The 27,541-nt window shown below is 34.7% G+C and overlaps 5 protein-coding genes across 10 annotated transcripts; 4 read left to right on the forward strand and 1 right to left on the reverse strand.

Annotated features, from left to right (window-relative positions):
* The first annotated feature begins 480 nt into the window (after positions 1-480).
* LOC110656390 (protein FAR1-RELATED SEQUENCE 11) lies at positions 481-4,797 on the forward strand. 4 transcript variants are annotated; one of them, XM_021813114.2, is made up of 5 exons: positions 481-826; positions 977-1,190; positions 1,567-2,573; positions 3,183-3,623; positions 3,699-4,797. In XM_021813114.2, the coding sequence occupies exons 3-5, from the start codon at positions 1,575-1,577 to the stop codon at positions 4,557-4,559; spliced, it is 2,301 nt and encodes a 766-aa protein (XP_021668806.2). In that variant the 5' UTR covers positions 481-826; positions 977-1,190; positions 1,567-1,574; the 3' UTR covers positions 4,560-4,797. The 4 variants fall into 4 exon arrangements, with proteins under 4 accessions (XP_021668806.2, XP_021668808.2, XP_021668805.2 ...); XM_021813116.2 differs by having other exon boundaries at positions 1,030-1,190; XM_021813113.2 differs by lacking the exon at positions 977-1,190.
* A 4,133-nt stretch (positions 4,798-8,930) lies between these two features.
* Positions 8,931-12,136, forward strand: LOC110656372 (endoglucanase 25). Of its 2 annotated transcripts, XM_058152615.1 has the most exons (3): positions 8,946-9,021; positions 9,149-9,541; positions 10,515-12,136. In XM_058152615.1, the coding sequence occupies exons 2-3, from the start codon at positions 9,202-9,204 to the stop codon at positions 11,957-11,959; spliced, it is 1,785 nt and encodes a 594-aa protein (XP_058008598.1). In that variant the 5' UTR covers positions 8,946-9,021; positions 9,149-9,201; the 3' UTR covers positions 11,960-12,136. The 2 variants fall into 2 exon arrangements, with proteins under 2 accessions (XP_058008597.1, XP_058008598.1); XM_058152614.1 differs by having other exon boundaries at positions 8,931-9,541.
* LOC110656383 (uncharacterized) lies at positions 12,068-15,830 on the reverse strand. 2 transcript variants are annotated; one of them, XM_021813106.2, is made up of 9 exons: positions 15,601-15,830; positions 15,382-15,512; positions 15,188-15,273; positions 14,951-15,045; positions 14,314-14,410; positions 13,590-13,704; positions 13,051-13,205; positions 12,605-12,730; positions 12,068-12,451 (listed from the first exon to the last, which is right to left on the reverse strand). In XM_021813106.2, exons 1-9 carry the CDS (start codon positions 15,780-15,782, stop codon positions 12,257-12,259), a joined length of 1,182 nt encoding a protein of 393 aa, XP_021668798.2. In that variant the 5' UTR covers positions 15,783-15,830; the 3' UTR covers positions 12,068-12,256. The 2 variants fall into 2 exon arrangements, with proteins under 2 accessions (XP_021668798.2, XP_058008600.1); XM_058152617.1 differs by having other exon boundaries at positions 15,188-15,512.
* Positions 15,831-18,419: 2,589 nt separating this feature from the next.
* LOC110656382 (importin subunit alpha) lies at positions 18,420-23,585 on the forward strand. The gene is made up of 11 exons (XM_058152618.1): positions 18,420-18,855; positions 20,081-20,177; positions 20,271-20,362; positions 20,444-20,575; positions 20,703-20,888; positions 20,977-21,140; positions 21,239-21,317; positions 21,781-21,909; positions 22,171-22,298; positions 22,395-22,771; positions 23,198-23,585. Exons 1-10 carry the CDS (start codon positions 18,631-18,633, stop codon positions 22,768-22,770), a joined length of 1,608 nt encoding a protein of 535 aa, XP_058008601.1. The 5' UTR covers positions 18,420-18,630; the 3' UTR covers position 22,771; positions 23,198-23,585.
* A 1,059-nt stretch (positions 23,586-24,644) lies between these two features.
* LOC110656384 (uncharacterized) lies at positions 24,645-26,967 on the forward strand. The gene is made up of 3 exons (XM_058152619.1): positions 24,645-25,252; positions 25,352-25,729; positions 26,390-26,967. The coding sequence occupies exons 1-3, from the start codon at positions 24,844-24,846 to the stop codon at positions 26,749-26,751; spliced, it is 1,149 nt and encodes a 382-aa protein (XP_058008602.1). The 5' UTR covers positions 24,645-24,843; the 3' UTR covers positions 26,752-26,967.
* Positions 26,968-27,541: the final 574 nt, after the last annotated feature.

Genomic DNA, 27,541 nt, shown 5'->3' on the forward strand with positions numbered 1-27,541 from the left:
TTTAAAATTTGTGTCTAACCCCAATGGTCATCTGATGTTTCATTGCCCATTTGAGACTGTGGCCCAATGGTACCATTTACCAGCCAACACCAACCCCAAAAACGGATGTTCAAGGACTAAAGTTACAAAAATCATTGAATTTTCTTGTCGATTCTCTTTTATGATGCTTTCTTGTGACAATAATTGTACTTCATGGAATGCACAGAATAATGAGCATAGTTCTAATTCGCTCGGAAAAGAGATCCATATGTCATAGTATAAAAAAATAAAATATTTAAATTCTAATAACTCATTTCTTTATAAAAATTTTTAAACCGTTTCAGCAATGAGCTTATTTGGATTAAATATGGGTCAAAAAGTCTCCTCTGCGCAAAGTCCAAGAATCTCAAATCTAAGCCCAGCCCATTTTCAGCTCCCTGGGCTCGGCACACCTTGTCAAACTAACCGCCTAGCCAGCCAACGCCAACCATCATTATGGGGCAACTTAGCCGCTTCCGTGAAAGTCAGGGAGGACTTAGGTCGTCTAAAATACTCCGGTATGTTTACGCCAACTGTTCTCGTGTGAGCCGCCGATCCAAATTACCTCAATCTGATGGTCACAAACCAATCATTCTCCTAATGCTTCTAGGACCATTTTAATCAATCCAACGGCCGAAAATAGAGTATGTAGCGCTTGATACCCTCGTGTCTCCATAGCGCGCACTCTGGCTTATCCTCGGCACCTAAGCTATCGTCGTCCATGGGAGCGCGTTGCTCTCCGAGCTTCAACCTACCGCCTGTTTAAAATGTGTACATTTTCTCCAAAATTCAAATATTTTGATTATCGGTATGTATTCTTTTTGGCCCACTTTGTTGTTTTTCTTTGATTTTCTCGACAAATCGATTCTTTCAATCTCATGCGAAAGTAAAATTTTGACGCACATTTCTGCTTGATGATATGATTACCGTGATTTCACGTTGGCATTTTCTTTTATAGGGTTGTAGTTTGACATTTTGCATTTTGTTTACATTTGGATTGGATTGAGTTAGATAGATATTGAATCGCAATTGGATTTCATTTCGGATCGCTGTGTTTAAAAATGGATCTTTGTTGTGGAAAGTTGAGTACAAGGAATTGGGAAAATCTAGGGTTTAAAACGAGGTGGAGGGTGGTACTTTGTGCAAGAAGTTAGCTCACTAGTCAGTCACAAGTAAGTTCATTTATTTGAGTAGCTGTTAATGAAGTTAGTTCTTATCCATATGCCTATCTTGGGTTTAAAGTACTAGCCAAGGATTTTCAGTTTGGTGTACCAAATATGGGCATTTGCTATGCATGATCATGAAAATTAGGATGCGATTATTGTGATTCAGCCCTAAACAACGACTAAGAAAGAAACATACCCTTTCTTTCTGTTAGGCAAGAAAACATCCTGGGTTCAAACATGAATCAAAATAAAACTGGCATCCTTCAAAGTTGAAGAAATAGGAGGAGAAAACGAAATGCATAAAACACCCTAATGGTCTTTCATTTGTGTTCATTTGCCATGCAAGTATTTTTATCTTGAAATTTTCAAAAATTCTGTGCAGGACTGTATATGCAGTGTCATTTATCCAAATTGGAAATAATGTCCAAATTAACAGATTTAGTGAAAGAAACATCTGAAAGTGGTATGGATTCATGTGCTGACGATATTGGCACTGTAGAGGAAATGGCAGAGGTTACAATTTTGTCCCGGCAAACTTCTGTTAACCTTGTCCCATTTATTGGACAGAGGTTTGTTTCCCAAGATGCTGCCTATGAATTTTATTGCAGCTTTGCAAAGCAATGTGGCTTTTCAATCAGACGTCATCGTACTCGAGGGAAAGATGGTGTAGGTAGGGGAATTACAAGAAGGGATTTCACTTGCCACCGTGGTGGCTATCCTCAGATAAAGGCTTCTGATGAGGGAAAGATGCAAAGAAATCGAAAATCATCTCGATGTGGTTGTCAAGCATATATGCGAATAGTTAAAAAGGCAGATTTTGATGTTCCTGAATGGCGAATTACTGGTTTTAGTAACATCCACAACCATGAACTTCTGAAATCAAATGAGGTGCAGCTGCTTCCTGCTTGTTGCACTATGTCTGCAGATGACAAGAGTCGAATTTGCATGTATGCAAAAGCTGGGATGTCAGTGCGACAAATGTTAAGGATGATGGAGCTGGAGAAGGGTGTTAAGCTAGGTTGTTTACCATTCACAGAAATGGATGTCAGAAACTTGCTGCAGTCATTTAGGAATGTGAATCGTGACAGTGATGCTATCAACCTTCTTGAGATGTGCAAATACAGGAAAGACAAAGATCCCAACTTTAAGTACAACTTCCAAATTGATCCAAACAACCAGTTGGAGCGCATTGCTTGGTCTTATGCTTCATCTATTGAATCATATGAGGCTTTTGGAGATGCGGTAATATTTGACACCACCCATCGTTTGGATCCTTATGACATGATTATGGGGATTTGGGTTGGGGTGGACAATCATGGCAGTAATTGTTTCTTTGGATGTGTGCTTCTGCGAGATGAAAATACAGAGTCCTTTTCCTGGGCATTGAAGGTAAGGAGGTAATTTGGTATAGTAATGAGGATCCATAACAGCTGTGTTTTAAAATTTCGTATCATCCGTATAACCTATTGACATTTTAAACCAATTAAAAGACCTCACCCTTTCCACTTGAGTGAAATTCCAAACATTCAGCTTGGGGCACAGCTAAGTCAAGTAATTTGAGGCTTTGAAGTTAAAGCTACAGACACATGGCTTTAGTCCTATGTCTTGCCAAACAATTTAGACCTATATATACAGACGTTCACTCATTTTCTATTGGCTGTGGTAAAAAACACCGAATAACTTGTTTTTATTTTTTTCATAAATTTTGATCTTATCCTATAATGCAACATTGATGCTTATAGAAAATAATTTCAGTCTCTGGTCAGAAAAGAGTTCAAATAGTGTTTCTGTTTGCACTTATTTTCTTAAGACCGCATATTAAATGCAATGGACTAACTACTCCATTGCCTCTTGAATTCAAGTTTCATGTGAAGATAATAATTTCTTGACTATACAAAGCCTTAAATTCCAATTATTTACATTTGGATCATACACTTTCCCTGGAAGTGTTTTATGTCTTAAATTTATTAGCTTTACTCCCTTAAATGTATTTGGCAGACATTCTTGGAGTCCATGGATGGAAAGGCTCCAGAAACTATTTTAACTGATCAAAACATTTGGCTTAAAGAAGCAGTTGCTGTTGAAATGCCAAGAACCAAGCATGCGTTCTGCATATGGCATATAATTGCAAAGTTCTCTGATTGGTTTTCTGTTCTGCTTGGGTCACAATATGATAAATGGAAGGCTGAATTCCATCGGCTTTATAATTTGCACTCTGTAGAGGATTTTGAAGTAGGATGGATGAAGATGGTCGATACATATGGCCTACATGGAAATAAACACATTGCCAGTTTATATGCATTGCGCGCCTTTTGGGCTCTACCATTTTTGAGATGTCACTTTTTTGCTGGAATGACCAGTGCCTTCCAGTCAGACTTGATAAATGCTTTTATCCAACGGATTTTGAGTGCTCACTCTCTTGATAACTTTGTAGAGAAGGTTGGAGGCTAGCCCCTTTCTCTTGTACTATTTATTTGTTTTGTTAGGTTGCATTATTCAACTTCCCCTTAGCAGGTTGCTGTAGCTGTTGGATATAAAGTAGATGCAGGACCAAAGCAAAAGGTGCAACGAAAGGCCCATAAAGTCTCCCTCAAAATGGGATCTCCAATTGAGTCTCATGCTGCTACTGTTCTTACACCATATGCCTTTAGCAAACTACAAGAAGAGCTTGTTTTGGCTCCACAATATGCATCACTATTGGTAGATGAGACTTATTTCATTGTGAGACACCATATAGATATGGATATAGGGTGCAAAGTTCTGTGGATTCCTCATGATGAATTCATTAGCTGTAGCTGCCATTTGTTTGAGTTTTCAGGAATTCTTTGCAGACATGTTCTCCGTGTTTTATCAACAAACAATTGCTTTCACATTCCAGATCGATATCTGCCTGTTCGTTGGCGTGAGGTCAATACATCATTGACAAAGCCCTTCCAGGCTTTTTCTTCAGATGAACGTGCAGGAAAAGTTCAGTTATTACAATTCATGGTGTCAACACTAATTACAGAATCAATAGATACAGAAGAGCGTCTCAATGTTGCTTGTGATCAAGTTGCTCGGGTGTTATCTCGTATCAAGGAATTTCCTGGGCCAGCACATGATGATAATGATGTTGCTTATACTAGCCCATCTGACTCATTGATTCTTCCAGAGGTTGAAGATTCTGTTGGATTTGTCCAAAGTTTTGCTGCTGGGAATACTCATGATCCAATGACCTTGGAAAAGATGAAAGAGAGGATAAGAGATGGGATAAATATCTACAGGAAGCGCAGGCGATGCTCTCTGCCTTGCTGTGGGCAGTTTGGACATGATGCAAATGATTGCCCAATGATGGGAAGCGATGACTTAAATGAAGATGGTCTAGGATTTATCTAACACGCTGGAGACGCATGAAGTGAGACTGTTGATCACACATTTATAGCAGTGATATATAAAACTGTTCCACAGTTTTTGTTCTATGGTTTCCTTTTTGTTGAGAGATACCATTATATCAATACCATTAAAATTCAGAAGCTTGTTTTCATTACAAGAAAGTGGAACGAAATAGCATGTATATTTTCTTGACCTATATTTTCTAGATAGCGAAAATCAACTTCTTGCTGCAGTTACCTCATGTTTTCTCTTTTCAAGTATTTTTTTTTTTTTTTTTGAATTATAAACTATCTTAATTTTTAATTCTTTTGTTCATTATCCTTAGCTCGAGGAAAGGAGCCAATTGTGCTGCGAACAAATGGTAAAACGGCACATAAAAATACTGTCGTTCATCACATACTGATTCTGATAACCTGTTTGAGTGACGATGGTGATTTCTGTTTCTCTTTTGCTTACCAAAACCATTTTTAAAATCCTCCAATCGCCACCGTCTGTCCAGAAAGCCCAAGTGATACCTTAATTTGAAGAAACAGCGTCCAATACTGACAAGTAGTTCGAATAAGGTCGCGGATTGGATTTGAGAGGGCCAAGCATTGATTGTTTGTTGCAACCATGCTGAGATTATTATTACTATTATTATTGTTTGAGAATTGTGATTGATAAGAGAAAATGAAGGCTGTTTATTTCTGTTCCTCTGTGGGATCAAACGAGGAATTTAGAGGCTTCCTACTTATAATTTTCTTTGGAGAAGGAAGGAACGATCAACCCCAAGAGTAGGTGTATGCTTTAAGAATGATTGGCAAACTCAAAGACCTGTAAGGTTTTTCTGTGATTGCTGATTATGCATGTTTTCCGCAGGTTTTTCATGCCAATGACTAGGCACCTAAATTTGCACCACAAGTTGTTGAGGCCTCTCCCGTGCTTAATCAGCTAAGAATTTTGGGCTCTGAAAGATTTTGAAAAATGGGACTCTTCATAGCACGTGATGGAAGAGGTATGCTTAAATATAAATCACCATAAAAATTATAACTATAGAACTGAGTCAAGTTCTGCTTCTGAGAAACCTAATGCTTCAGTGTATTCATGCATTTAATACAACTTTTTAACGGTTAAATAAAAAGTTTGGAAAACCAGATAATCTGTAGGGTACTGTTGCTTGTTTCCTGCCCAAATTGTTTGACAATAAGAAATCGTTTAACCCTAGTCCCTATAGAATCTGACAGTTGGAGATTAGCTTGTTTGTTCTGTTGTTATATCTATTCAGGTTCAGTGTTCTACATGGAACTTAATTTGTTTCTAATGAAATCACTACATTGCATGAAAATACATAACAGGATGCCATGAATTATACAATGTTTCATTTAGCTCAGAACCATAATACATTCAATGCGGAGTGTATTGAAACCATAATACAAAGTGTAGGCAAGAATTCTCCATTTTGCTACTTTTCTGCTTCATCATCAGCTAATGAAACCTTGTTTAGCCTACTAGGTAATGTTTTTGCATCATTGTTTCTGACCTTTCTGTTTCCAGCACGGCGGCTGCTTGAACCATAGAGTGCCCTATGTGCAACTGCTTTTGCAAATCCCTTGCTGTTAGCTGAGGATTCTGTGAAGTTTTGTTGGTTGCTTTCATTGTGGGTGTCTAAGTCCTGAACATTTGCTCTCTCAGTTGCCATGTGTCTCTCCCTCTCTCACTCCCACGATGATAGGGGAAGGAGTTCTACGACAAAAAAGGCAAAGACAGAGATGATATGCGAGAGACAGCAACTGGCTAGTTATGTGTGGCATGTAGAATACGAATTGTTGGAGTATAAATCTTTTCCGTGTTCGCGTCAGGATATAGGATGGTGGAATCTGAAGCTGGCAAAGTTTCAGGGACAAAGTTGTTTATAGCCGAAAGAAAACTCTCCCTGCTAAAACTTTTTATCAAAATATGACGTTAGATTTATCTTTGATAGGAAGAAACTAAATATACCAAAGCAGCAACCTTTGATGTGCACAGCCATTAGTGTCAGTTTATTTATATTTTAGTATTTTACCACTTAATCTTTAGCATTGGATACTTCTACCATTTTTTAACCCTTCGTTTGTGTAGCTGTATGTTAATTTCTAATCAAAATTTTTACCATTCGGGTAAGTGATAAACTTGCAAAGTTGTGAACAAAAGGTGATTATGCTTGTGCTTCTAAGTGTTTTTGGTATCTGAAACAGTGATTGCTCATATCATCACTTATCAGCATAATCTCCTTTTTCTGCATGAAAAAATGTGTTGCTAGCTTTGTGCTTGCGAACACCAACCTACATGTACTTTTAGTAGCTGTTTTTGCCTATTTCATGGAAGTTTTAATGGTTATATTTTTTCAGCATTAGATTGACATGAGAGAATATGCTCTTAAAAATTTAGTAAAATTGACCTGATAATACCTCTCATCATTTTTTTTTTTTTTTTTTTTTTTTTATCTTTGTCACCATCATTACGGAATGACTTGATTTTTGAACAATCACAAAATGTCTCGTCTCTATCTTAGCCACCTTTAGACAGAGTCAATAATTACAACATAGTTCAGGAGAAGACTCAATAGTATGAGTTTAGTATACTCTTGGAATATTAAGAGAGTAACAGTTAACAGATTAGTCCTGGGCTATCGCCCACTATTTGTGTCTTCATACATCATGTTCACAAGCCACAGAAGCTTGAAGAGTTTAATTCCGTAAGCAGGCACAGCCACCGCCAAACACAAAGCTTAATCTTTATAACTAATCAAATATGACTATATGAGGCAAGGAAATCTCATGGTGGTCTTCCAGAGACCTGAAAGCAAATCTCAACTCCATTAGGCTTTGAAGAACTGGGAGCAAATCCCAAAGGCCAAACATAGTCATGCACCAATATCAAAACTCATCAGATAGCCATTTAATCTCTTACAACCATTGAACCATCATTAAAATTACAAGAAAAAAGCAAATCCAAAATGTCACACCAAACCATGGGGAGGGATTAATGGAAGGCAAAGCTCCTCCAGAATCACCCCCTAAAATCATGAGCTCTAATAAATTAAATTCAACTTATAAGTGGAGAATTAACTGAATCAAGTCCCAATTCATTCTCTGAAACCAATGTAGACATTTTGGGATGTAAATAAGTACGAAATATATATGTATCCTCTTTCACTAAGCTCCATGTACGTCAATTGCCTTGCCAAAACAATCTTACCAAATGTATGAAGCTCTTAATCGTTACCCATAATGTAAAGTCAATGCTAAAAAATTCCCGCTCACTCGGGTTAACACAACGCATAAAACACTAATTCGAACAGGCACACCAAAAAAAATACAAAAAATTATTACCAATTCATCAAATTGAGGTTACTTTCATCATGGAAATGAGATTGTTAAGGACCGTACGGCCATGGTGAGTCCAGGGAAGATGTCAAGAGATAATTATAAGCCGTTGAATAGGTGGCGGCGGTGCTTCTGCTTTGTTGTTTGATGAGGAAGGTCCATGTGATATCTTGTTCGTGTCCATTAGCAGGTGAAGTATTATGGTGGAGAATTGATTGCGGTTTTTCATCTTGTGTCACTGTGATCAAAGCCGCCATCTCCAGGCTTTGCTGTTTAGAAAAGCTTTTATTTTAATATATTAATTAAAAAATATTAAAAAAATTAATATGTTTTAATTAAACTAAAATAATCATTTGAAAAAGTCTGATAAAAAAAAATTATTGGGTGAGTTCGATATTTATGCATACCCTCTTACATAATATATAGACTCACTTTCTAAAATAATGAAGAAATTACTTGTTCTTTAGGAGCACGATTTTCATACCTTCGGCGTATTTTAGAATCCTCTGTAACCAAAAATGACTAACGGGTAACAGATGCTCAGTTTCAGTGGTCATCTCGATCTCGGTGTGGTCAAACAATTTTATTTTTTTTTTTAATTGCTGGTCAAACCAACCTTGTGGATTGTTTTTGGTGGGGATAATGGATAATAATACACTTTAATTATATTTTTTATTTATTAAAATGATCTATAATATCTTTTTTTATTATAAAAATTTATAAAATAGTTTTTAAAAATTTCACTGCTATAATAATTTTTTTATATAAATTATCATAATATTTTCCATATATTATATTTTTAAAAATATAAGTATTTTAGTTAGAAAATCCAATCATAAAATTAAAAAAAAAACTTTTAAATGAAGAAAATTACAAACAATATTACACTATCAAAAAAAAAATATCTATAATTACTTATTTGTAATTGAAAATTTTTAATTACTTCATAATAAAGAGAATTTTAATAAGCAATTTACATCATTTATATTTTTATTTATAAATATAAATATATAATATAGACAGCAGACGTGTAGCCCTGGTCTTAACTTCTCTGATACATTTCTTAACTTCTTTAGATAAGGTAGCAAAACAGTCATAATTATAATAATGTTCCAGAAATGGTTTGTGATTCTCTGAATTTGTTTTGAGATTATTTCCTTTTCCTTTTATTATTTCATAATTGTTTAAATGAGAAAGATTTCATTTCACCGCTCCATTCCATCTTTGATTTTATTCCGTCTTTGCCAGTTTTCTGCATCAAATCAAGAGATTCCTCTAAACGGAACAAGAAGCCGGAGACCATGTCAGAGAGAAACATTAGGGGTGGTTCTTTTGAAATAAGCACCGTCGAAACTCTGTCCACCGATTATGACAGGGGAGCTTATCGCTGGCAATCGGAAGAGGACGTCAAGCAAAGCTGGCTGTTGAAACCTAACAAGGAGAGTGAAAGGAGGAAGAAAAGAATGGCTTATGTGAACAACGTGACGGTCAAGACTCTGCTGTTGCTGGTCTTTTTGGGTGGTTTTATCGCCCTCGTTGTTAAAGTCGTCAGCCGTCACCGCCACCGGCATCCGGCTCCTGGCCCTGACAACTACACTATCGCCCTCCACCAGGCGCTGATGTTTTTCAACGCCCAGCGATGTCCGTATGCTCTCTTCTTTTTTCTCTCTTTTGTGCATGAACGATACTTGGCTCTGTTTATAAGCTTGCAGGATTTTTAATTTTTAATAAATATTTATTTTGTTTAAGATTGTGAATGAAAAAGGTCAACCGAAAAATTCAGTTAATTGTTTATCAACAACTTTATTCGCTGCAAAATAAAATTCTAATTTTCAAAATTAAGAATTATTATTAATAAATCCTATTTATTATAAAAATTTTAATCATATATTATTTATATAACCCACATTATTAATATAATATAACATTAAATGAAAATATTCAAACTTGAGTCTATCAAATATTAATTAATTAGTCATACTTTAATTACATATTATTTTTATTACTTAAAATAAACTGTGAAATATAAATTTTTCTTTTTTGAAATGAATCATTAATAGTAGGTGACAATGACTATCACAAATGGCAAATTACAAGCCAGGAAGGAAATGCTACATATTCTGTGCTCTCTGCTCTAATTTTTGGCATATAAATATAAAATCCCAAAATAAATAGGATGAAATTGCATTCCAGCATTACTTTCTAATTTGAATCAACAATACCTGAATACTCCTTTCTCTTTATATTTTTTTTTTTCTAGCTTATTGGCATTAGGTTCAATAAAAAAATAAAGCATTTCCAGTATTGATAATAATAAAGGGAAAAGAAAACCTCTCTATAAATAAATAAAAAAAAAAAAATAATGAAATAGCTGAAGAAAATTTCCATAAAATTATAACAGCAAAGTGCTCATAGGGTAAAATAATTAATCATGGTAAGTTGGTAACATTATTAAAAATCAATAATAGGCAACAGCTCAATGAAAATGTACCTTCCTTTATTAGTATTGTCTTCTACCTTGAGAAAAGGGGAAAAAAAACTTCATTAATATTAATCCTCAATATTCTTGCTGATCTCCTTACTTGCTGTGCTTAATTTAGTAAAATGTATGCAGCTGGAAGACTTCCAAACCAAAATAATGTTTCATGGAGGGGTGACTCCTGCTTGAAGGATGAAATTGTTGGTGGCTACTATGATGCTGGCGATGCAGTCAAGTACACTTTTCCTGCATCTTTTGCCATGACCGTATTGAGTTGGAGCGTGATCGAATACAGTGCAAAATATGAAGCTGCTGGAGAGCTAGATCACGTCAAAGACATCATCAAGTGGGGCACTGACTACCTTCTCAAAACCTTCAATTCCTCATCCAAGGACTCAATAACCAGTATTGCTGCACAAGTTGGAGGAGAACGTGATCAATATTGTTGGATGCGACCTGAGGATATTGACTTCGATGATAAAAAACACCGTAGCGCAAACCAATGTTACAACTGTCCAGCATTGGCTGCAGAAGCGGCTGCTGCATTAGCTGCTGCATCCATTGTGTTCAAGGACACTGAAGACTACTCGAAGAAACTTGTCCATGGTGCAGAAATACTGTTCAAGTTTGCCACGAAAGGTCAAGGTGAAAACTATTCAGGCACTCCAGATCCACCCTCACATTTTTATAATTCTAGTGGTTTTTGGGATGAGTTTGTTTGGGGTGGAGCTTGGCTGTACTGTGCAACTGGAAATTCTTCCTTCCTTCAACTTGCTACCACACCTAAATTGGCCAAAAAAGACTATGCTTTCTGGGGAGGCCCTAGTAAGGGGGTGCTTAGCTGGGACAACAAGCATGCTGGCGCTCAGTTGCTTCTAAGCCGTATGAGAATTTTTTTGGGTTACGGCTACCCATATGAAGAAATGCTGCGAACATTTCAAAACAATATAGATGATATCATGTGCTCATACCTACCCGTTTTCCCAACCTTCAACAGAACCAAAGGAGGAATGATCCAACTAAACCATGGAAGACCACAGCCTCTTCAATACGTGGTGAATGCAGCTTTCTTGGCTACCCTTTACAGTGATTATCTTGAAGGTGAATTGATATCAGGATGGCAATGCGGACCTGAATTTTACACGAACGAAGCTTTGCGCGACTTCGCAAGAAGCCAGATTGATTACATCCTTGGTAAAAATCCTCGGGCTATGAGTTACATCGTAGGCTATGGCAATTATTTTCCACAGCGAGTACATCATAGAGGAGCTTCAATTCCATACGGAAAGGTAAAGTATGGCTGTAGAGGAGGGTGGAAATGGAGAGACAGTCGAAGACCAAATCCAAATACCATTGTTGGAGCCATGGTTGGGGGCCCTGACCAACATGACGGCTTCCAGGATATGCGTGCCAATTACAATTACACAGAGCCAACCATTGCAGGAAATGCAGGTCTTGTTGCTGCGCTCGTGGCTTTGTCCGGTGGAAGGACTTCTAAAATTGACAAGAATACAATCTTTTACGCAATTCCTCCATTGTACACACTTGGACCACCACCTCCAGTGACTTGGACACCATGAGTAATGACATGCTTATACAATACTTACTAATTTCTTAAACCCAAAATGTTTCTGGGAAGATTAGCATTTTTTTTAAACCCTGATTAGATCAGCGTGATCAACTCCGAGTCCTCTTTAATTTGTTGCACCTTTTAAAAGAATAGTTCCCAACATCTAATACAATTTTACATTATCCAACATCTATCTCACTGCATTGATTTTCTTGATAAAACAACCGCAGTTACATCACTTAATTCCATTTTACATTGATGGAACATCATGTATCCTGCCTAATTCTTACTGAGACGAGACACCCAGCTACAGCTCACCAAGTTTTTGTGCTGCAGCAGCCAATGTAGCATCGCTTTTGCAGAAAGCAAACCTGATGTATCTCTTCTGGTAGTTACAACTTACCTGAGATGGTTTCTCCGAAGATAAATTTGTGTGAAAGAATCCGCAACCTGGTACTGCAACCACCCCTGCTTGTTCTATTAATTCCTTGACATATTCTACCTAATCCATCAAAATGAGGGATAAGGTGGAAAGATGATAGATTGGTTAGCCCCACTATTGGACATCTGCTTACATGATTAGAATTTGAAAGCAAAACTGCAAATTATAGATTCTTGGTATGATTAGATCAACAAAGTAAAAGAATATACTCACATCAGAAAGTGAGGAATTTTTAGGAAGCTCTGCAAATAAAAAGAATGAACCCTGAGGCTTCAATTGAATCTGAAAACCAATCTTAGCAAGCAGCTCCACAAGGTAATCTCTTTTTGATTCATAACCCTGAACAACGAAAAAAAAATGATCTTAGCAAATAATTATAATAAATAGTAGAATCACAATCCCAGTTTTTTCTCTTTTCTTCTAGTCCAACTAGAAGCCTATTTGGACAGGGTCCAAAATAGAGATTAGCCATTCCCTAGTCCAAAATAGAGATTAGCCATTCCCTAGTCCATAAGTCTCTCCTCTACCCCATCCCATAGGAATTTAAAGTTGAGGCCTCCTGCTCCCCGGCGAACATGATTCAATAACTTATTGATGTAGATAAATAAGTTATTATGGGTCATCCATCACAAACCAAGTAAAAGCTTTTCAGGACCTACTCTTCTCAATGATTCATAATAATCTGGAGGGCTTCTTAAGGCAGTCAAGGCTGCTTCTTGGAAAGGTGCTGGAGCAGAGTCAGTGAGTTTAACATGAATATTTCTAATTGCAGAGGCAAAGAAAGCTGGAGCAATCGCCCACCCAATCCTCCACCCTGATAGATAGCATAGCAACCGTGAGAGTGCAGCTCTATGACAGTAATTGATTTCTCAATATCAATACACTTAGTGCATGATTGAAATGCAATTCCTAGAATAGGATTCCTCTTTCTTATACTTGAATTTCTTGAATTTAGATGAAAATCAAATCTAATTTGAAGTTCCATTGAATTATTTTTAAGATACAAAAATGAATCGGAATGGGAATGTCTAGATGACATCCATTTACTTTCCCAAACCATTTACAAGGCCAATAAATGTGGCCTTAGAGATAACAGATGATGGGGATATTAATCACAAGTTTGCAACACATGAAAGAATGGGTTTTGACCATATGAACCAGCTCAGAAGAACTCATGTGGTAAGATGTGGGCTTTGACCTGTGACACTGAAAGTTTTTGATAAAGAAGAAGTAATGATTGTCCGCTCCTGCATTCCTGGAAGTGAGGCAAGGGATTTGTGCTTTATGTTTTCATATGTTAAATGCTCGTAAACCTGCACGAAAAAAAAAAAATCCTTCAGATATTGGAGATAGAAGTCACCTACGTTTACTGCAAGTTTAATCACATGAGAAAAACATTAGGACCACAAAATCATGAAAAATGCGACACGGAGTCTAAACTTGCACCATTCCAATACAATATTAGCAAGCTTTTAAACTTTTTTTTAATTCTCATGTGACATAAAATAAGTTTATCCTCCCCTCTCTATCATCTTTCTATGAACCATAACAATGTCTAACAATTTATAAGTATTTCAGAATGCCTAACTGCAGCAACAAACTTTGGAAAGATGAATGACACCCTCAACTCCAAGAGTTAATCACGTTCACATTTTATTCAATGAAATTCCCTGGCATTGTTGAAACATGACCGCATTCATACAAACAAGCATCAGTATCACAAATAACTCAAAATGGAAACCTCAGCTGACACCCACTTACGCCAAAAACTATCAATAATCAGACCTTCTTTTTTTGCTTTTATCTGATTATTATGGAAATAATAGGCAACAAGCAGCACTTAAGGTCAAAAAGCTTTACATATTTCTCTTTTAAGAATTATCATGCTATTGTTAAAAAGTGCAAACAAAAGGATATCATACTTCATCTGTTATAGCTAGGCAATCCCTTCTGCAACAAGCTCCTGCAATGATCTCAAGCTCATCTTTAGTGAAAACTTTCCCAGTTGGATTCTGAGGACTGTGCCACTTCATGTCAGTAAGTCATAAATCCATTATTTATGAGGCATCATCTTCTTAAGTTCTATTTGTTGATACAGATTCTAACAAATCAAATAAAAAGATTGTAACATGCTACAATTTTGTTTTTTTCCAGTTTCTTCCTAACTAGAGACAAAATATTGGGTAATAAACAAAGCAACAGACTAAGAGCAATTGCCTATTAAACTTGTTTCATTTAGTCTAATTGCCTGCCTTAAAAAATATATAGAAATGTGATATGTGTAGCACTTATAAATACACCTCCTGCTAGTTCTTATTATCATCTTGGTCAAAATGTAAAGTACAAAGTTGCACCACAGGCAGGTTTGTGAATGCCATAAAAATTGAGGCATTTAACAAAATCAACAAGAATACTCCTACCAGCGATAAGAAAATCTTTTCCTCTTTCACTCACAAGTGAAAATAAATGAATGCTTAATCAAATATCTACTCTATTGATGATTAGCATGCTATGATTTTGTGGAGAAAGACTTCAATTCCGTTGAGTGAACTCTTTAACCTGTTTAATATCACAGCTTTTGTTCTCCGAGTAAAAGACCCCATGAATTTGTCTGAATCCAAACTCCAATAAGGAGGCTCAAGTCCCACGTATACCTGTAACAAATCCAATTTTCTTTATAATAATCGTCAATTCAAATATTCCTATTCTTGCCTTTACAATCGTCAATATTCACTAGTACTCTTGAAACCGTGGTTCAAAATCAAAAACCGCATTAATTGATAGCAAAAGGCTTACAGGGATTCCTCCAGCCATTCTGATGCACCCTTCGTATGTTTCATAAGAAGGGTCAAACAACACAACTTCATCCCCCGGGTCTATCACTGTCAAAAAGGAGCCAGTAACATAAATACCCAAATTGTTCATGTAATGAACAAAACAAGTAAAAACTACCATGTAAATGGCAACTTGAGAACAGCGGAAAAAAAAACCAGCAAACACTGCGGCTGCAAATGCCTCTGTTTGGCCGCAGCAAATGGCTATATCAGTCTGAGGGTCAACATCAAAACCATGCATTTCCTTCGTAGTTCTCGCCAAGTGCTCACAAATTCCTTGCACATGCCTTAATTTACAACATTTAGGCTCCGTTAGTTCTGCAAATAAAATGAGTTCTATTAAAATGAGCGTATTTTCTACATTAGGCTTGCAACCTGTACTGATTGAAGTCAGAATTAATGGCCGAAACGGCAGCGATTTTCAAGTGGATGGGAGCCGGAAAGTCCGGGAAGCCTTCGGCGAGGTTGATCGCGTTGCATCTCTGAGCAAAGTGAGAGAGCTCTTGAATAGGTGAGGGAGTGAAGGTCTTTGCAACTGAGGATAGCTTCTTCTCCATGGGCTACTTCGTCTCTGCTCCGCCTGCACCGATAATTAGAAAATTGACGTCAATTTTTATTTATTTCCCTTTCTTTCCCTTTTTTTTTTATCTTTAATTTTATATCGTTGTAATAATTTTATCTAAAATTATTTTCTACAGTGCAAAGTAATTTCTTTATCAAAATGGTTTTTAAAGTAAATATTTTAAAAAAAAATACTAATTTATTTTTGCTATTTAAGTATAATGTTAAAAAATAAATAAAATTAACTTTTAATATTTTTTAATTAATAATACTATAAAAATATTTAAATTATAAAATTTTAAAATCATGCCAATTACGTTCTATTACAATGTTACTAGTCATTCAATCCTTCCATTTATATAAATATAATTTTTTTATAAATTATGAAAAATGAATCTTATTCACGTCTAATAACTTTGTCAAAATATATAAAATGATTTAATTTTTTCTTGATTATTAAAATATTGTCCATTAATTAATTTTTTTAAGTATTTCAAGCATTGCAAAATAGAAAAATAATTCCCACAAAATAAATTAGGTGAAAAAATTCATATTTTACAAATATTCTAAATTTTACTTTCATAAATGTATTCAAATAGAGTAAAAAATAAATGTTTTGAGAATGAAATCATCACATTCTTAAGTATTTAAAATTTAACCATTGAGCAACAATGAAATCATCATATTGTTAGTCCTTATAATGCATGAGACTAATAATTTAAATCTTGACCACACTTTTATCTTTTAAATATTTTTATTATAAAAATATTCAAAATATTTAAATATCATAAATAAAATAAACAAAAAAAAAATGTCAACTAAACCATGATGAGAACATGTGAAGTTGAATTAAAATATATTACAAAATAAGGAAAGTTATCAATACTAAAAAAAATATAGTATTTGATTATTCTAAAAAAAATGTATTAATTCATAAGTAGACTATTAATTATGTTAAATGGAAAAAGTGAGATCCTATCAAATGATGGGAGTAATAATATTTAAATTAAAAATAATTCAAATTATTTTAATTGCCAGACAAATTTAAAATATTATAATCGAATGAGAAAAAGCATCAACATTTAATTATCTTAAAATTATAATTAAAATATTTAGAATTAATTTTTAATAATATATATTTAATATATTTTAACTGATTTTTTTTTTAATAATAGTTGATGTCTGTTTAACCTGATCTGTAAGTTGATCAAATAAATATGTAAGTCATAATTTAAGCTGATATGTTTGTTTAACATATTTTTATAGATTAGAAACTATACTTATAAAAGAAAAAAAAATTATGGGATAAAGATTTTTTTGTACTTATAAGTTAGATAAAATATTTATAATAATATCTTAATTTAATTTTATAATTTTATTATATATTTTTATTATATTTTTTTCTTATATTCATGTTAAAAAATTTATTTTCCTTTAATAATTTAAATAAATTATTCATATTAATTTTATTAAATTTAATAATATTTTTTTATTAATTTTAATAAAATAAATGTCTATGAAATATTTGTTTATTTAATTTAAAATTAAATTATATTATAATGTGTTGGTATATATTCTGACAATATTATAATAAAATATTTAGTTAATATAATTTATTACTTGAATAAATAATTTAGTATATTTTTAATCATTTTAATAATAAATATATTAATAAATTATTTTTTATCAATCATATCAACTCCTTATTACCTATTTAGCATAGCATTTTAATGCTCATAATTACTTTTTTAAATAAAAATATCATTTTAAATATAATTGAAAAAATAATTGAAAAAAATTATTTTATTATTTTAACGTTCTTATGATTAAAATTTATTAAATTTAATTTTAAATTATTTTTTAATACTCTCTAATTAATATATAATTTTTTTTAATAACATTTTCAAAGAGTAATATCAAACTGGCCATTAATAACAACCTATAAACACTTTAACTAAGAGGATGCTTAGCTTATTTACTTATTTTTAATTTTTATTTTAAAATATATTTTATACTATAAATTAATTTAAAAATAAATAATTAATTATTTAATAAAATTACTTAAAAATAACTTTTAAACAATTTAATTATTTTTCTAAAAGAAATTAAAAATAATTTAATTTATTAAAATGATCAATGACCAAAAAAGATACATGTTGTGGTTATTAGAATAGAATAGTATTAATATTTTAAAAAAATATTAGGATAATATAATTTTTATTAAATTAAAATATAATTTTAAAATAAATAGATACCTTACTTTATAACTTATAATTTATTTTAAGTAATTTTTTAATTTATAAATTAAATTAAATATTAATCAATTTATAATATTTTTTTATTTATAAATAGATTTAATTAATTTATAAACTAAATTAAACTAAATACTCTCTAAATATATCATTATTTAAAATTTTAATATTTATAAATTAAAATTAACTTAAAATTTTAAATATTTATAAATTTAAATTAATTTATAAAAACTTAATTTTCATAAGGGCTAAACGCCCTCCGAGTTTAGAGCCCTTTCCAACTTGAAATTCAAAAATCACAGTGGCAGTTTCCATTAATACTAGCCAATTTATTATTTTTATTGTATAATTATTTTTATATGAATATACGAATGAACGTAATCTAAAATTTGCCGAGTGTCGAACCCCCTATTCTATTTCTAACACCACCCTTGCCCTCGTTGCGATCCGCTCGAATAAAAATACAAAAACCCTTCCCTCCTCTCCCACACTCCCTCCCTTCTCTGCTACCTATCAAACGCCACCACTCATTTCCTCTCACAATCGCCCTCTCTGCTTTCATCTTTGATTCGACTTTTTTCGATTGCCGACCATGTCGCTGAGGCCGAGCGCCAGGACGGAGGTGCGGAGGAACAAGTACAAGGTGGCAGTGGATGCGGAGGAAGGAAGAAGGAGGAGAGAGGACAACATGGTGGAGATTCGGAAGAACAAGAGAGAAGAGAACTTGCAGAAGAAGCGACGCGAGGGAGTGCAGGCGCAGCATCAGCAACAGCAACTCACCTTCTCCTTTTCCAATTCCGCTACTACCGATAAGAAGGTATTTTCCTTTCTCTTTTCAATATGTGGTTTTTTAGCTGCTCTTTTTGGATCTCAGTTTAGCTACTTTTATTTTACCCATACTATTCTGTTCAATAAGAAACGAGGAGTGGAGATAAAGTTCCTTGAAGCTTGAAAGCACGTGTTGGTACTTATTGTTGAACTGATCGGAAGGTTTGCAGCTTCAAATTGTTGTAAAATTGATCAGTCACACACACTCACAGATAAGCGAAAAATAAACAATAAAAAAAAAAACACACACACACACACACACACAAATTTAGGTGGTTCGACAATGTGAAGAGCTGTCTGCTATTTTTTTGAGTGAAAATCACATTGCATCATATTAGGGTTATCCTTATATAGTTGGCATCTAAGTAACTAAACAATAATATCTCTGTCCCCACAATAAAAATTGGTCCCAACTCAAAAGTCCCGTATCCCTCCATACACAGCATTGGTTTTGCTCCTAAAATGAGCCACTTTAACTCAAAACAAATATCATAGAAAACCCTGTTCAGTATTGTGTTATGGTAACTAATGTGCCTGCTATGTGAGAATTATGCATTTGGGGAGGAGAATAAGAGTCAGTAAATTTATGTCTATAGTCCGATTCAGTAGTTTGCGCTTAGCCGATTCCAAGACTGGATAAAGTAGGAATGTTGTGGTAGGTGACAATCAGCGTAAAAATTTTCACACCTTAGGATATCGACCCCAAATTTTTGAAATAAATGCTTAGTTGAGTTGAGTTGATTTGAGTTGTGTCCGATTCAGAATATAATGGGTTACAGTTAAGTGCTTTTCTCAGTTTATGATTCAGTGATTTTTTTTAATTTAATTTAATTTATTTTATTTATTTATTTATTTTTAACTTCTGAATGTATTAATTTTGAGATATTTGGTTGTGGAGATGGAATCAAAGGCTTAAAATGCTGAGGCATTTATTCCTGACCACCCTTACTCTACCGTCTACACTTCATTCACAATGATGAAAAGGTGGCTTCAATTTTGATACTTGATCTGGTAGATTGGTGCCAGGAAATAAGTTTAATAGTTTGAAGGAATTTTGTGCACTTTTCGTTGTATGCGTTGTTACTGCTGTTGCATTGTGAATAAAAGAAATCCATTATCTATCCTGTGATTCTATTGGCTTGTGTTTGAATTTCTTGTGTGTTTTGCACTCCCCTGAATCTTAGGATCTGATTTTTTTATTACACTGATTGCAGTTAGAAAGTCTTCCAGCAATGGTTGCAGGTGTTTGGTCAGAAGACAAGAATTCACAGCTTGAGGCAACCACTCTTTTTCGAAAGCTGCTCTCAATAGGTTGACTTTATCTTTTTTATTTTCTACGTTTTTATGCCATTTTGTGTTGCATAATTTATAGACACAATTTCTCACTTTGAATCTTTTATTTAGAACGCAATCCTCCAATCAATGAAGTTGTACAATCTGGTGTTGTTCCTCGTTTCATTGAGTTCCTTGCAAGGGATGATTTTCCACAGCTTCAGGTTTTAATTTAGCTCTATATCAAAATTACTAATTCATACATCTTAATTCTTCCATAATATTTATTTTATTTTATTTTTTAGTTTGAGGCAGCATGGGCTCTCACAAATATTGCTTCTGGGACATCAGAAAACACCAAGGTTGTAATTGATCATGGGGCTGTGCCAATATTTGTCAAGCTTTTAAGTTCACCCACTGACGATGTCAGGGAACAGGTAGGTGACCTTAGTTTTGTTTATTCTTTATCTATGCTTTTCTAAGTTTTCTTTGTTCAAATTATGTTCTATTATGCAATCCAGATTTTTCTTGATTGTTTCAGTTCATTCTTTTTTAAAATTATAGGCTGTTTGGGCACTAGGAAACATTGCTGGAGACTCACCTAAGTGTCGTGATCTTGTTCTTAGCCATGGGACTTTGATGCCATTACTTGCACAGTTTAATGAACATGCAAAGCTTTCTATGTTGAGAAATGCAACTTGGACATTGTCTAACTTCTGCAGGGGCAAGCCACAACCTTTGTTTGAGCAGGTTTGGCTTTCAAGATTGATTGTTTATATGTTTGCACCTATCATGTTAATTGTTAATAATTTATAGACTGTTGATATTCATTGAGCAGACAAAGCCCGCTCTCCCAGCGCTTGAGCGTCTTATACATTCAAATGATGAGGAAGTCCTGACGGATGCATGCTGGGCACTGTCTTATCTCTCAGATGGAACCAATGACAAAATCCAAGCTGTTATTGAGGCAGGAGTCTGCCCCAGGCTTGTTGAACTTCTACTGTAAGTAATACTTTTTCTATTGATGTATTTGAGATGAAAATTTTCTACCTGTGTCTAGCTGTGAAAGCTGAAATGCTTTGTGCATGTTCTTTTGTTAGTCATTCATCTCCAACAGTGCTCATTCCTGCATTACGTACAGTTGGAAATATTGTCACTGGTGATGACATGCAGACTCAGGTATCGACTTGTCATGCTGCTCTCCTCCCCACCCCATAATTCTATGCTCATTTCTTTGCCACCTGGTCTTAATCTAATTTCAAAATCAACTTGGCAAAGCCTTATCTAATGTATATGGAGTAGAAAAAAAGCAAGGAAAAGAAGGGAGATCCGTTGTACAAGATTTTGAAAGGGTATCACTTTTTAGTCTACTTGAACTAATCATTTGATGGTCTTTGAATGCCTTTGTGGTTGACAAAACATTCTTACTAAGTTAATCTATTTTTCTCTTTGTATATAATTAAATCTTAAGGAGATGGATGCAATGTTACTTTTAAGTATTTTGTGTTTTTGGGTAAAATTTCATTTATGTTCATCATATTGGTCATTGTTGCAAATTTGTAATGTTTGCGTGACTCTAAATGCTGTCATGATGCTTCTGAGTTGCTAATGAACTGATGCATTATCTTACTCTTGATTGCAGTGTATGATAAACCATCAAGCTCTTCCATGCCTTTTGAACCTCCTGACCAATAATTATAAGAAGAGTATCAAGAAAGAAGCATGCTGGACAATCTCAAACATCACAGCTGGAAATGTAAATCAAATACAGGTGAGTTGTTCTCTTCATCAATGTCAAATTTCTTCAGCCCCCTTGTTCAACTGCTTCAAGATGCTGATTTTAGTTATCTGGGATACCGTCAGATTGTTTTGTAATATTTCATGGTTTTCATCTCTTGATTATTCATAAGTTTAGATATGTTTGGAATTTAGAGCCTACATGGAATCTACCCATGGCGAGTTTCACTATTATGTTTTTAGCCTATCTATTGAAGTGGACGTTGTTTTAGGATGACATTTTGAAACTGTGCAGACCATAATTGAAGCCGGTATCATTGCTCCCCTTGTCCAACTGCTTCAGAATGCTGAATTTGAGATCAAGAAAGAGGCTGCTTGGGCAATTTCAAATGCTACTTCTGGTGGCACCCATGAACAAATCAAGTATATTTTCTTTTTCACGATCAATCTTTTCATTTGATTAATAAGTTTGATTAATGTGTTAACTTAAAAAGGTTTTGCTTTATTTGTGCGTCGTAGGTTCTTGGTTAGCCAGGGGTGTATCAAGCCATTGTGTGATCTCCTGATCTGTCCTGACCCCAGAATTGTCACAGTTTGCTTGGAAGGACTTGAGAACATTCTAAAGGTTGGGGAAGCAGAAAAAAATTTAGGCAGTGCCGGTGGAGCAAATCTGTATGCCCAAATGATTGATGATGCAGAGGGTTTAGAAAAGATTGAGAACCTTCAGAGTCATGACAACAATGACATATATGAGAAAGCTGTGAAGATTCTTGAGACATATTGGCTGGAGGAGGATGATGATGAAGCAGAGCCTCAGGATGATGGTTCCCTCTCTGGATATAACTTTGGAGAAAGTAACTTTACTGTTCCTTCTGGTGGATTTAAATTCAGTTAAGGTATGCAACTTGTTCCCGTGAATGGTCAGCTTGAGATACTGTTTCCGTTTAGATGTGATTGGCAACTCTTCTGGCCAGTATGTCTTCTCCTGAGTTTGAGTAATGGCAGGTCAAACAGGGATTATTTATTTGGCGCAATTGTGTGATTTACGTAGGTTGTCATTTGGCAATTCCAAATAGTTGGAATAGGTTGTGGAAATTGGATGGGATTTTGTTTGTAATTGTAGTTTATCACTTGAACCCTGAAAAGATCATTGATGAGCATGAGGGGCGTTTTTGGGGTTTGAGACACGTAGCATTTAGACTTTTAGTTATTTCTCTCATCATTTTTCATTTCATTTTATTTTTTTTTATAAATATTAATCATTATAAATGTAAAATATTAATTTTGTGCTTAGTATCATGTTTTGTATTGAGAATTTGCAGCATATTAATTCAATGGTGGAATGAAGCTGAGAGTCCAGGTTCGTGTTTTGGTTGGGTGGCTGGCACTTGACATTGGGTCCTGTTTTGATCCATTTTCAGATGTGATTTGAATAAAGCAAGGAGTGCTTCAACTTTTTCTCTCTCTCCCTGTCTTCATCATTCTCTTTTTCCAGTTTTTCGATTTAGGGGTGGACATGCCCTGTTTTTTTTTTTTTTTTCAAGTTGTTAGAGCAATTATAGGAAAAGGTTACAGATGTTAAATATTCAGCTTTCAGAGGTCTTTCAAAGACAAATTGGGATCGCGAGATTTTGTCTTTCTGATTAGAAAGGTGTTACCGATTCTGTCCGGAGATTAATGCCAAAAGGCGATTGAAATTAACTTCTATCAGCAATGATGTCTCTACTTCTTGATTAAAACTTACAAATTCAAATTATAGCTTCTAATATATTGAGTCTATATGTTATCCTGTCAATTGTGGTTTAACACAGCAGCTGCTAGGAAAAATTAACTTTTTATAATACGTCTTAAAATCTTTACTTTCAGCTTGTATGTGGAGTATTTCTTTTGCAAATTTAAAAAGTATCAATTTTATGTAGTACTAAACTAATAAATGTGTATTTTAAATTTTAATTAAAAGTTGAAATTGTGTGGTAATTATTTTATATTCAATTATTTAAAAATAATCATCAAATATAGAGGAATTATTATATTCGTTCCAATCTCAAACTAAATGAAAATATTGTAGGGCGAGAGGATTCTCAAACCCATCAATGCCTAATGCATGGATGGCTAATTAATTGATTCTCCTCTGTCCTTTTTACATGGATATGTTAATTTTAGTTTCTGCCAACAATTTTCGTTTTCATATATTAAACTTTTATAAAGACAAAAAAAAAATATGAAAATTAAAATTTTAATTTCATATACTACCAAGTAAATGCTAGTTAATAATGCTTTTGATAATTGATAATCAAAGCACTCTAAAATATCTTACTAGTTATCATTAAGTAGAGAGATTCTCCCTACCTTCCTCTATTTGCCTTTGGTTTGAATACATATAAATATTTAGTTCAAAAATTACGAAATTTATTTTTACATAAAATTAAGTTTATATTAACAGCATTCTGAATAGCGATAAATTAAGGACCAGCGGAAAACAAAATATACATTTGCTACTATTAATACCACAGGCACACGTTACTTTGTTTAGGCCGAACCACGTGGTTGATTTGATTTGACAATAGAAAGCACGACGTAACGGTCGAAACACCATTATCCTACCGTAGCCATACGCTCCTCATCCCTACCATTCGAGGGCATTACGACGAAAATACCCTTCGATTTAGAGGTTGGCAAGCTTATATAATGGTTATTTAAGTAATACCAAATTTAGTGTTCGAATACCTGTACAAGTACCGCTGGCACAGCCAGAAGGAGCTTGGAAGTAGCGCATATGCCGCCAGGCGACAAGCTTATACTACCCCGTGACTAAGATTGTACGAGTATCTTTTGTCCCTGTCTCTACCTCTGCCTCCATTATTCTTTGCTACAGTGCCTCATAATATGCAAGAGCCAAGTTAACAGGGCATTCAAAAGATTGATCGTATTGTAGTATTTTAGGCCATCAATTTCAATTAACGAAGACATGAAAAACCAATTATCTTCGAGCGATGAAGATGACGAGTACCCATCTTCAGGAATGATGTATTGCTGGTGGAGATCAGCTGCCAAGTTTGAAGAATGTTCTAGGCTCAAGGTTGCCCTGCCCAAAATTGCAGGCCTCACTCCAAGACTTAGAGTTCTTAGAGAGCTGGAAAGATTGGCTTTGATTGCAAATGAAGGACTCAATGAACTTCGTTACAAGTTACAAATGTATCGCTCAGGTGATTTCTGGGTACCCACAGGAGGTATCAAGAAGGAAGAGATGGACATTCCACCAGTAATCACAATTCTGTTAGTGGGTTTCTCTGCTTCTGGCAAGAGCTCGCTTGTGAACTTAATGTACAGTGTTCTTGGTCGAACTGGACTCGTACCTTTTGCTCAGACATCATCTGGTAAGTTCATTCCTATTCCATGGAAGTTACTATTTTCGATGTGAAGAATTTGGCAGGTGGAGTGAAGTTGCCTTTTTTTTCTCTCTTTCCTAATCGTAGGGAGTGCTAAAAACTACGAGACCATGTACATGGAAGAGCACAACGTATTGAGATCACTGCAAAGTGGGTTTTGCGTGTATGATTCTAGGGGTTTTAATTATGATAAAATGGGAGAGGCCCTCGAGGAATTGTCGAGTTGGATGATCGATGGGGTGCACCATAATCAGCCGTGCTTGAGATCAGGGGATCATACTTTGCTCAAAGATGATGCAGAAACCGCAGCTCTAAGATCGTCTTCAAAGTTTGTGCAGAGGAGAGTGAATTGTTCTATGGTGGTGGTTAATATAGCTGAAGTTCATAAAGCTCTAAAAGCTGGTGATTCGAAGCCGTTAGAGGCAACAAGAGAGCTCTTCTGCTCCCCTGCTTTGAGAAACTGCAGTAAGCTCTCCTCTTTGCAATTATTGATTTTTTTAAGTACTCTACTTTTTTTGTTACATCTTAAAAGTTTAACTACTTTCTAATTGTACTTACACTTAATTTGACATGTAATTTAGCAACTATGACAGTTTAATTTGACCGCTTAATATTGAAGCTTCCCTCAATTGAACAATTAATATGATAATCATAAACTCAAGAATACTTACTGCAATTAGTATCCTACAGATTTTGCTGGCCATAGTGATTCCTTTTCTTTTCATCATTTTTCTGATAGTGAAGCTTGAATGGCAGGATATATATGTAGTCAAGTTTGATGCCTACAAATGATGGGAGATTTGGTCATTCACTATAATAAAAATTGATGTTCTATCTACCTAGTCAATGCAATTGGTTGTCATGGGTAATTTCAAGAACGTTGTGTTTGGGTACCATAAATTCCTAAGCATCCTTTCTCCTCGCATTCAGATGATGTTGACCCTACAAGTGCTACCGAAATTAACTTTGGAAACTTCATTAGGAAAATGGTGTTTCATACCCATTAAGTAAACCCACAATTGTTTTTTTTTATCGCTATATAATACAAACCAATGCTTCTCTTAATGGAGGCATTGCCATGGTTCCAGAGCAAATAATACATGTTGGATCTATTGGTGATTGCAGATGAGAACCCCATTTTGATTTTGACGCATGGAGACTTGTTGACTACAGAGGAAAGGATCGAAGGCAGGCTCAAATTATGCGAACGATTAGGCATATCAGAGACTAATTGTGTATATGACGTAGTTTGTCTCACAGAATATGGATTTCTAGCAGAAGAGTCGGATCCTGTTACAGCCTGTGCAGTAGCTGAAGCAGTATACAGGGCATTGCTCATCTCAGACAGGGGCCACTTTCCAAAGAAAAATTTCCAGGACTGGGCAGTGTTCATATTGTCATGGCTAATGACCTTCATGGGTATTCTCTTCGCTTTCCTTGCTGAAATTTGCACCACTCTCGGACACAGAAAAAAATTGAAGCATTAAAGGGGAAGGAAACACAGATTTTCTGTATATTGTGTATTGCCAGTGACACTAATGTGCTTTTTTCTCTAATGTATTTACTTATATGTAGAGATTCTGACATTTTTAGCTAGGTTTAGGCTAACTCGAGGCTTCATATCGAAGCTGAAGCTGGAATGTTTATTTGACTCAAATTGTAAGTTATTAGTAATTTTCAATTTCTCATCCTCTTGATGCTAATTGCTGGAGTGGACAACTGCACAGATAATAGTTCAACAGGAATTTGAATTTGAATTTGAAATTGAAATGAAGGTGCATTGCCCAAGTTTTTTTCTTTTTCTTTTTCTTTTTCCTACGTCCATTCCTCTGTTGCTTAATTGTTGATCCCTCTAAAATATACTTAGACCATTAAACAACAATAATTCATGCGTTCTGGAGAACTTTTAGCATGGCAGGAATGAAATAGAAGGATTTCATGATCTGAGAAAACAAATTGCTCCAAGTCACATTGACTTCATAATCTGCTACATCTCTCTGGAGCCAAAGTAAAATAAAATAGTTGCATAAATGATTTCCTGTTATGGAGGAGCTATAGAGCTTTATGCCATAACCAACATCCACTTTTTGGACCGGTATATCTGATTTCATATTCTAATAGCATTTGCTATGCTTGAAGGAATTGTTTAAAAACTAAATAAAGTACAGAAACCAATGAATTATTAATGCATCAAAAACAAAAATTAACACTAACCGCTTTCCCTTTGTGTCTGAAATGGGTAAGTGGCAGGCAGAGGTGCCCTTTTGAAGGTTGGCT

This window comes from Hevea brasiliensis, chromosome 9 (assembly GCF_030052815.1).
Source record: "Hevea brasiliensis isolate MT/VB/25A 57/8 chromosome 9, ASM3005281v1, whole genome shotgun sequence".
Taxonomy (NCBI): Eukaryota; Viridiplantae; Streptophyta; class Magnoliopsida; order Malpighiales; family Euphorbiaceae; genus Hevea; species Hevea brasiliensis.